The sequence below is a fragment of the Pseudozyma flocculosa genome (genome assembly GCF_000417875.1).
Source record: "Pseudozyma flocculosa PF-1 unplaced genomic scaffold scaffold00006, whole genome shotgun sequence".
Taxonomy (NCBI): Eukaryota; Fungi; Basidiomycota; class Ustilaginomycetes; order Ustilaginales; family Ustilaginaceae; genus Pseudozyma; species Pseudozyma flocculosa.
The window spans coordinates 999,971-1,009,384 of record NW_006920874.1 but is presented as its reverse complement, the minus strand read 5'-3'; the positions used below and the strand labels follow the sequence as shown (position 1 = coordinate 1,009,384).

General features: G+C 66.8%; 5 protein-coding genes across 5 annotated transcripts in view; 3 read left to right on the top strand and 2 right to left on the bottom strand.

Annotated features, from left to right (window-relative positions):
• The window catches only part of PFL1_02431 (uncharacterized protein), a gene marked incomplete at both ends in the record, with an annotated part of 7,427 nt that extends 7,341 nt beyond the window's left edge, over positions 1-86 (top strand). Inside the window, one exon of the mRNA XM_007879943.1 lies at positions 42-86. Within this exon, the coding sequence (XP_007878134.1) occupies positions 42-86 (45 nt within the window). The remainder of the gene's footprint in view (positions 1-41) is intronic.
• Positions 87-636: 550 nt separating this feature from the next.
• Positions 637-2,649, bottom strand: PFL1_02430 (uncharacterized protein; the record flags this gene model as incomplete). The annotated part of the gene is made up of 1 exon (XM_007879942.1): positions 637-2,649. The coding sequence occupies one exon, from the start codon at positions 2,647-2,649 to the stop codon at positions 637-639; it is 2,013 nt and encodes a 670-aa protein (XP_007878133.1).
• An 851-nt stretch (positions 2,650-3,500) lies between these two features.
• Positions 3,501-4,743, bottom strand: PFL1_02429 (uncharacterized protein; the record flags this gene model as incomplete). Its single annotated transcript, XM_007879941.1, has 3 exons — positions 3,501-3,540; positions 3,653-4,051; positions 4,181-4,743. The coding sequence occupies 3 exons, from the start codon at positions 4,741-4,743 to the stop codon at positions 3,501-3,503; spliced, it is 1,002 nt and encodes a 333-aa protein (XP_007878132.1).
• Positions 4,744-6,007: 1,264 nt separating this feature from the next.
• On the top strand, positions 6,008-7,519 carry PFL1_02428 (uncharacterized protein; the record flags this gene model as incomplete). Its single annotated transcript, XM_007879940.1, has 1 exon — positions 6,008-7,519. The coding sequence occupies one exon, from the start codon at positions 6,008-6,010 to the stop codon at positions 7,517-7,519; it is 1,512 nt and encodes a 503-aa protein (XP_007878131.1).
• An 869-nt stretch (positions 7,520-8,388) lies between these two features.
• The window catches only part of PFL1_02427 (uncharacterized protein), a gene marked incomplete at both ends in the record, with an annotated part of 1,698 nt that continues 672 nt past the window's right edge, over positions 8,389-9,414 (top strand). The window contains 2 exons of the mRNA XM_007879939.1: positions 8,389-8,478; positions 8,600-9,298. Coding sequence (XP_007878130.1) covers positions 8,389-8,478; positions 8,600-9,298 — 789 coding nt within the window. The remainder of the gene's footprint in view (positions 8,479-8,599; positions 9,299-9,414) is intronic.

Here is a 9,414-nt window from a genome sequence, read left to right as displayed (position 1 = left end):
CGGGCGCCGGCGCGCCGTCGGCCGCCGCGGCCAAGAAGCAGCGGGCGGCGGGTGGACCTGTGCCGCTCAAGAGGCCCGGAGCGTGAGGCGACGAGGTGCGCCGGAGGAGCGGCGTCGTCGATACTGGAGACGAGGACGACGACGACGACGACGACGACGACGAGTGTACGCTAAGCCGACGTAGAACGCGCGTGGGATGGGATGTATGAAGACGTCCCCCTTGTGCCTGCTCCCTCGCCCGCCCACGGGGCGGTGACTGTGTGTGAGAGTCGGGGGCACGTGGACGAGAACGCGATGGTCTGGCATCGCACGACATCGCGAGGACGGCCCAAACAGACGAGGCGGGAGATGCCATCGAGGCGTCTGGTGAGTCGGCGCTCTGACGCTGACGCCGCATCTTGTCCAAGGTGGCCGCCCGAGAAGAGGGACAGCCGTAGAGGTTGGGGCCGTACGATGCCGGGCTCAAGGGATCGAAGAGAAGTCCAGTTTCTGGGCGTCTATGGTATACGTCACATGCGGTATTCTCAGAGCCCGTCGGCCGAACCTGCGCCGACGAGCTTGCCAGACAGCCAGCCAGCTAGACGGCCAGCTAAACGGCGAGAAGGAAGGAAAGATGCCAGGACGGGAAGAGCCTGATTAGGCCGTGATAAAGTCGCGGACGAGTGCGTTGACCTGGTCGACGGTACGGTCGTGGATGCGCGCGATGGGGTAGACGTGGTGTTCGCCCAGACCCTCTACGACCGAGACAGATACGTTGGACAGCGGAGGCGGTGCCCCGCCCTGTTCACCCGTCTCTGCAGAGGACGAGGAGGAGGAGGAGGAGGAGGAGAGGGAACGCAGGTTGTCGGCCAAGGCGTGGATCTGGTCCTGGAATACCTCGATGGATCCGACGGTTAGCAGCATTTCCATCTTGTCGTCGTCGTCGTATTCTTCGTCATTGGTGTCTTTTTCGTCATCCTCCGACGACGAGGAGGAAGAGGAGGAGCGCAGACGAGGGGGAGGGGGGCCCAGGAGGTGCAGCGCCTTGCGCAGGTACTCGTTCTCACGCACGGCTATGCCCGGCGAAAAGAGGGGATGAAACGCGCCGAGCCGGACAATCGTCTCGGGCAGATCCTCGGCGAGCCGGGCGAGGTGGCGATAGTAGGCCGGGCTGCCGACGGGGTGGGAGTCGACGTCGTACCGTTCCGCCACGTCCTTGATGGCGCCCTTGCCCAGCGGCGCGGCGTCGAGGAGAGGGTCGACGATGGCGTTGCGGCGTCCCGGGATGGGCAGGACGTGGCGGAGGTAGGCGTCGCGCGCCTCGGAGAGCTTGTGCGGGCTGAGGATGTCGTAGCGCGCGTGCTCGACGAGCTGCGGGCTGCGCAGCGTCAGGTCGGTCCACGACGAGTGCAGCACCAGCTTGCGCGCCCGTCCCAGGTCGCAGCTGCGGCGGCGACGGCGGCCATGGTCGAGGCGCGAGGAAAACATGAGGGCCGACAGGTAGATCTGCAGGCTGGTGCACAGACCACCACCGGCCGAGTCGCCGAGGAGGACGACGTTGCGCGGCCGGAAGCCGAGGCGCTTGGTGAGGTACACCCAGCCGGCCAAGGCGTCCTGGAGCGCGGCGGGGAAGGCGCGGTCGTCGGATGTGGCCTTGCGGTAGTTTACGCACAGCACGCGCAGCGACGTGGTGCGGCACACTGAGGCGGCAATCGACGAGAGCAGCGGGTGGCCCTGGACGTAGGCGCCGCCTACGAGGTAGAGGACGACGCGCTCGTCGGGCCCCAGCGCCGGACCGCACCCGATGCCCGCCTGCGACGAACCCGGCTTGACGGCCGTCACCTTGCCGTGCTTGACTTCGGCCGCGTGCGTCTTCCAAAGCCAGAAGGCCGGACACGGCCGTGGCTCGACGCCGAAGCGCTGCCCTGCCACATCGCCCCGCAGCACGTCCGGGGGGACACGCTCGTCGTCTTCGTACCCGACGGCTTCCTGGGTCGGCACCCGCTGCGGCGCCGGGCGAGGTCGACGGTGGCGCAGCAACTCGGATGCGTCCTCAGTTGGTGCGTCGTCGAAACGTGGCGGGTGGCCGTTTTCGGGCCCGGGCTGGCCCTCCTGCTTTTCCGACCGGTCGTCGGGGTGCGCCTTGCCGTTGGGCGGCGGCGGCGCTGGCTTGGCGGTGGGTCGAGGGAGGGGCAGGGGCGGGATGACGACGGCCTCGCAGTCGATCCTCCAGCCCTGATACGAGATGCCGAGGCGATTGAGGCGTGTATGCCTGGCCGCGCCCTCGTAGCGGCCGTCTGCGCGGCGTGGTGCGCCGTAGGATACGGCCCAGAGGATCGAGTAGGACAGGGGCACGGCCAAGGTGCGGAGGAGCGTCCAGCTGGGCTGGCGTGCGGGCAGGCGCGATGGCGGGTATGCGTGGTCGAGCCAGCGTCGACGGCTGCACCGCGCGAAGCTGAGGAGCGTCAGGGCCACGTGGACGGGGACGACGATGCAGACGAGGTAGGCAAGGCGGAGGGCGACGACGAGGTAGACGCGCCAGCCGCTGTCGAGCGTCTGCGGGTGGCGGGAGGGTGTGATGAGGTTTTCGAGGTGGGGCAGGGTGGGGCCGTAGAAGATGAGGTGGGCCGAGGTGCGATAGTCGATGTGGCCCGAGGGTGTCTGCGACATGGTGCGCGGCGGCGGCGGCGACGGCAGGCGGCGAGGTCTGAGTCGAGGAGGACGAGGTCTAGGGGGCGGAAGAGCGGCGCGACGGCCAGCGGCGAGGTGGTGGTGGTGGTGGTGGTGTCGAAGAGGGAAGATTCAGTGGTCGAGGGACGGCTAACCCGCTGCCCGCCCCAGAGCGCGAGGGTGCGGGGCTGGAGTTGAGATCCCCATCTTCAGCCGACCGCATCGTTTGTCGTCATGGGCCGGGCATGGCCGAAGGGGCCGAGGATCGCGGCTGAGGTGTCTGGGCAGGCCACGCATGGGCGCGAAGAGCGAGGAGATAGACGGACAACCCGACGTCTCGGGTGTCGGGGGATCGCTGTCATGTTGCAAAGCGCCCCACCGCCGAGGTGTGGGCGCAGCCATCCCGGCCTGGCCTGGCAGCACGAGCCCGGCACGTGTGTCGCAATTCAATCAACTCGACAGGCGAGGCTGCGTCATTTCGTCAAATTCGCAGCCAGGCTAGGCGGGGTGGCGCAGCGCGGCGCAGCGCAGCGCAGCCTCGCCCAGGGTGCAAGCAGCAAGCAGGCGGCGGAGGGCAGGTAGGGACCCTAGCGGTGACCGCCGAGACAACCTGCAGCGGCTGATCCCTTTGGCCCGCTCCCCTACCTGGGCGTCGATACCGCTCCTCGCGCTGCCTCAGCAGCCAATTCGACCGACTGCCCATCGTTCGGCTGGGGCCGGGCTGGTCGCGAGCTGGTGCTCTGCACATCTGTCTATGTTGCGATGCCATCTAGGTCGACCTCTAGTTCAATCTACGGACAGACGGAGGCGATGCATGCTCTGGGGATCCTCGTCGTCTGGCCGTCGGCCGTTTATGCCGCCGGTCGATCCACCTTGGGCCTCACAAATACGCTGCGCAGGGGAGAGGCGGGGCCCAGACAAACGTCGTCAGCACATCGTGATGCCGGTACCGCTCGCAGCGATTAATCTTCGTAGGCCCTCGCGACTACCTGCTGGCACTCACTGAAAGTGGCTGAGGCCGGGAACGGTGCGCAGGTGCGGCGGGTTGCAGAAGAACACCGTCTCGTACCGCTCCTCGGCCCACATCCGCCGCACAAAGCGCGAAATCTCGCGCGACGCCCACCGCTGCCCCTCGGCCGACTGGTCCAGCGTCACGCCGTCGGGCCCGCCGCTCGGCTCGCCCGTGCCCACCGCCGCCTCGGCCGAGTTGCGCAGGTGCAGCGACGTCGAGCGCTTCGTCAGGTTGCCGTACACGCGCGGCGCGCCGAGCTCGGTCGAGGTGCCCGTGCACCCGCGCACACCGTCGTTGAGGACGCAGCTGTACACCGAAGGGATCGTCGCTGCGGGGAACGGCGTCGCCGGGTCGGAAAAGAGCGAGGCGTGCAGAATGGGCAGCTTGGACCTGTGCAGCGAGAGCCGGGAACAAGAGAGGGAGAGCAAGGGCGCCAGGAGTCAGTCAAAGAGGAGCGCGCGCTGCATCGCCATTCGCCGGGTTGGACGGGAGAGCGCTGCGCCGCGCCGCGCTGCTCACCATACGACCCAGTGCTCGACGTCGTCCGGCACAGCATAGGGCCAGTCGTTTGGGATGCACTTGACGACCGCCTCGCCGTCGTCGCTCGCCCCGGGGTCAGCCAGTCTGGGGTCATCGATAAAGTGGCGCAGGATGGTGCCGCTGCCGTCCGGATGGGGCATCTCGGCCTGCGGCCACGTCTCGCGCAGCCGGACCTTCTGATCGGCATCGAGGCTGTCGGACTCGTCGACGACCTGCTGCTGCGGCCGCCAGCCCAGCCGAACGTCGCGGATGTAGGCCTCGAGGCCGCCCCACTTTTTGCGGATGGGGACGGCCCACTGCCGGTACTCGTCCTCGCACCGCTGCGCACGGAACAGGTCGTCGAGGTCGCCCGATGCCACCGTCGACTGGATGTAGACCCACGTCATGAGGCTCTCGAGCGACGGGTCGGTGCTGCGGACGTAGTAGGAGCCGGACGCCCGCGGTGCGGGCTGCGGGGTGCCGCTGCGCGTCGAGTGAGAGTCACCGTTGGAGCTCGAGTGCGAGGCAGTCGCCGCTGCGGCTGGAACGTGGGGTAGCGTCATGGCCAGCGACGGTGGTGAGGGCGGGCGATGCCTGACGTGTTTTTGCGCGGCGGTCCGGCGGCCTGTTGGCGGATCGTCTAGCGAGCGTGGCAAAGTCAGCGAGCGTGGCAGCGTGGCAGAGAGGTTGGTGATGGTGGTCGAACGCTAACGAGCAGGCCTGGGGACGAGATGTGGATCGATTCCGAACTGAGCTGCGAGTCGTGGTCTCGAGGTCGCCGTGGCGTCCAAAGAGGCTCGCAACCACCCCAACGTTGGGGGTTCGAGACCAAAAATCAGGGCCGGCCAGCCAGGGTTCAGAGGCACAGACGGGAAGGAAAGCTGCTGCAGCATGCACAGGCCGCCCAGCGGGCTCAACCAGAGGCAGAAGGACCGAGACAGGCCGACGGCGTCTCCGCCTTCCCGCTTCCGGAGGCCGGCGCCGGGGCTGGATTCGCCAGGGCTGGAATTATCGGATCCGAGCTTGGGCAATGCTTCGACGATTGAACCGTGCGCACCCCTCGCCGCCAGAGAGATGGTCGCTTAACTCCGCCGCGCGCAGCCACCCACGGTTCTGCCGAGGATGGCAGCGCCTGGCCTCCTCGGCCATGGCCTAGCCCCGGGAAGCCAGGTACGCCTGTGCACCGCAAGCCACACGCACGTCCGCACGCTAAGGACGGCATGGCGAGAACCTTGTTCGACGGCGGCTCGAGATCCGAACAGATAGTGGAGCGTGGCATAACAGCTTGCCAGGCGGATCACTCTGGCGGGCGACACATCAGACCGGTACTCCCCTTGCGGCTGTGACTGGCGTGCGACGTCGGACGGCCGCAGTCGACTGTGGAGGCGCAAGCTAAGGCACGAGGCGGGCGACCCTCGCACGAGCTTCAAAGGCCGGGGCCTCGCCTGGCTGCAGCGTCACACGAAGCCAAGCAAAGCGGAGCGGAAGCAGCGGAGCGCAGCTCGAGGCCATTTGGGGAAATCGCGGCCTCGGGGCGTATATAAGCAAATGAATGGGCTTGTCCGCGTTCGGCGGGGTCGACGGAAGACCTCCCTCGCCCCTTCATCCCCACCGTCGACGCCATCGGATTGTTCTCCCTGCTCCTCTATCCTGCCCCAGCCCATATTTAATCGCCCGCCCCTCGTCCATCGGATACCCCTTGCTCCCATCGGTAGATTGCCTTGCCAACCGCACCCCGCCGACCACTTGCTTATTCGACACTGCTCCCTGCTCGCACAACCGCTGCTGCCCCTGCTTGCCCTTGACCCCGCGCCACCTGCTGCCAATATGGTCGACTTCATCGGGTCCTCGCCGCTGCCGTGCGTGCTCAACAACCAGCCGTTCAAGACGGCAAAGACGTACCCCGTCTACCGCGCCGACCTGCCCGCGGGCCAGTCCGAGGTGCTGCACGAGGTGCACTGCTGCTCGCCCGACGAGGCCGTCAAGGTCGTCGACTCGGCGCACGCCGCGTTTGCCAAGTGGAAGGCGACGCCCGTCGGCGCGCGCCGCGACATCCTCAACAAGGCGGCCCAGCTGCTCTCGGAGCGCATCCCGCAGTACGTGGCGCTGACGGTGCAGGAGACGTGCATCCCCAAGGGCATGGCCGGCTTCGAGCTCGCCGTGCTCGCCATCGCCCACCTCAAGGAGGCGGCCGCGCTCATGTCGACCGCGCTCCAGGCCACGGTGCTGCCCGACGCCGGCGACGGCTCGCGCAAGTACATCTTCCGCGAGCCCTACGGCGTCGTCCTCGGCATCACGCCCTGGAACGCCCCCGTCGTCCTCGCCCTCCGCTCCGTCCTGTGGGCCATCGCCGCCGGAAACACGGCCGTCATGAAGACGTCCGAGTTCTCCCCGCGCTGCGGCCTCATGGTCGCCCAGACCCTCATCGACGCTGGCCTGCCCGAGGGCGTGCTGTCCATCATCCACGTCGACCCCAAGGACGCCCCCGAGGTCACCGAGGCCATCATCGCCCACCCCGCCGTGCGCAAGGTCAACTTCACCGGCTCCACCCGCGTCGGCCGCATCATTGCCCAGACGGCCGCCAAGCACATCAAGCCCGTCGTCCTCGAGCTCGGCGGCAAGGCGCCCATGCTCGTCCTCGACGACGCCGACCTCGACCTTGTCGCCAACCACATCCTCTTTGGCGGTTTCCTCAACACCAACCAGATCTGCATGTCGGTCAACAACATCCTCGTCCCCAGGCACCTCGAGGCCCAGCTCCAGCGAAAGGTCGCAAAGCTCATGGCCGACAACAAGGAGATCTTCACCGCCAAGCCAGAGCAGAACCTCCAGAGCCCGCACGCCCTCCGCAACCTCTTCAACCCGGCCTCGGGCGAGCGCCTAAAGGGCCTCTACGACGACGCCATCTCCCACGGAGCCAAGGTCGTCGCCGGCCAGCCCGCCTTTGACGGCGCCCTCGTCCAGCCCGTCGTCCTCGGCGAGGTCGACACGTCGATGCGCATCTTCCGCGAGGAGACCTTTGGCCCGGTCCTCTCCATGATCCCCTACGACTCGCTCGACGACGCCCTCGCCCTCGCCAACGGCACCGACATGGGCCTCGCCGCCGCCGTCTACGGCAAGGACCAGGCGCGCGCATTCGACGTCGCCAAACAGATCGACGCCGGACAGGTGCACGTCAACCAGCATTCGGTCCATGACTCGCCCGATATGCCCCATGGCGGATGGAAAGAGAGCGGATACGGACGTCTCGGCGGCGGTGTCGACGGTCTGCGCGAGTTTACGCAGATCAAGGGCATCACCGTCCAGGCGGGACAGCCTCTGCCCTTCGGAATGATGTAGGAGTTATAGTTCTAGAGCTTCTCTATATTCTGAAAACTACTACGCGATGAACCAGTGAATCCCGTCGCATGGGGTATCGGAGGGCGGCGCGGACATCGACGACGTCGAGATCGAGGATGGTGGTGCGAGGTAGCGACCGGCTCTCGACCGGGCCGGCCACGTGCCAGCCCCGAAGTCGGAAAATCCGAAAATCCTCTGACTCCCGAATTTTGGTTCCAGGCTGGCCTTCCCAGCCGCCTGGACGTGCAGCGTGCTGATCGGGGAAAAGAAAAAGTTAACAATCGGGAGGCCAGGACTTGACAATTCTATCTGTGACGAATCGGGGCTCTACGCTCGGCGTTCTTGAGCGCAGACGAATTGGCCGGTGCGGGTCGACTGCAGCGAGACCGGGGCCGCCGCACCGGTTGACCGCGGGGAGGGACGAGAAGCTCCACTCGCCGCCCCCCATTCACCCCACCCTCAGTCACCGTCACTCACCTCTGGCTGTGAGAGGAGAGGCCAGGCCGGGCGGCGAAGCTTGAGGCAGCGAGCGAGCGAGCGTGCACTGACCCACTCCACGACTCTTTCCTCGTCTGACCTGCCTGCCTTCTCCCCGCGGGTTGGACGCACGCTAGCTGCGCTGGTGGACGGCACTTCTTCCGCTGTCCCACCCAGAGAGGAGCTTGACCTTGGTCCCGCTTCCTCCGCGCCGCACCTGCCCAGCCTGGTCCTGGTCGCAGGTGGCTGCTTAAATAGCGCTCGACGACGGTCCGCTAAGGGCAATCCCGACCCCCTCTCTTCTGCATCTCTTCGTCGTTACTCGACATCGCCACTGCCCGCACTCCGCCAGCTCGAATCCCCAAACTTCCCATCCGCACACGCCGCCCGCCATGTCCAAGCCCCAGGTCCTCATCTGTGGCACCATCGTCCACGCCCACGACGAGCTCAAGAACGATCTTGGCGCCGTCGCAGAGGTTCTCGTGAGTGCACGGCTCTCGCCAATCGCAGAAGCGCCCGAGGCTAGGCAGGCAAGCTGACATTGAGCCGAGGCCGGTTCGCTTCGATGTCCCCCCTGCTGCGGCTTTGCCCCCCCTCTTGCAGCAACTCGACTCGGCCGACCGCCAGGCATTCTACAAGGACTGCGCCGAGGGCGGGCGCTACTCGAACATCACGGCCATCTACCGCCACAATGACTCTGCAAGCTCGATCGGGGTGTTTGACGCCGACCTGATTGCGCACCTGCCCGCGTCGCTCAAGTCCATCTGCCACAACGGTGCGGGCTACGACCAGATTGATGTCGCAGCGGCCAAGCAGCGCGGCATCCACGTGAGCCACACGCCGTCGGCCGTCGATGACGCCACGGCCGACGTTGCCATGTTCCTGGTGCTCTCCTCGCTGCGCCAGTTCTACCGCGCCGAGCGCAACGCGCGCGAGGGCAAGTGGAAGTCGGGCCTCAAGCCCGCCCACGACCCCGAGACCAAGGTGCTGGGCATCATTGGCATGGGCGGTATCGGCTCTGCGCTGGCGAGGCGCGCCGAGGCCTTTGACATGAAGATCCTCTACCACAACCGAAACCGCAACCCCAACGCCCAGCCCAGCTGGGAGTACGTGTCGTCGCAGGCCGAGCTGCTGCGGCGCGCCGACGTCGTGTCGCTCAACCTGCCGCTCAACCCGCAGACGGAGAAGAGCTTTGGCCGGGAGCAGTTTGGGCAGATGAAGGACGGCGCCATCCTGGTCAACACGGCGCGCGGCGGCGTCGTCGACGAGGAGGAGCTCATCAAGGCGCTCGAGAGCGGAAAGGTGGGTTGGCGGTGTCCCTCCGTCTATTCGCTATTCGCCATCGCCATCGCCATCGCCATCGCCGTCGATGAACAGCAGGCTGACCGGATGCCGTTGCCTTCTCCCTCTCTCTCTCT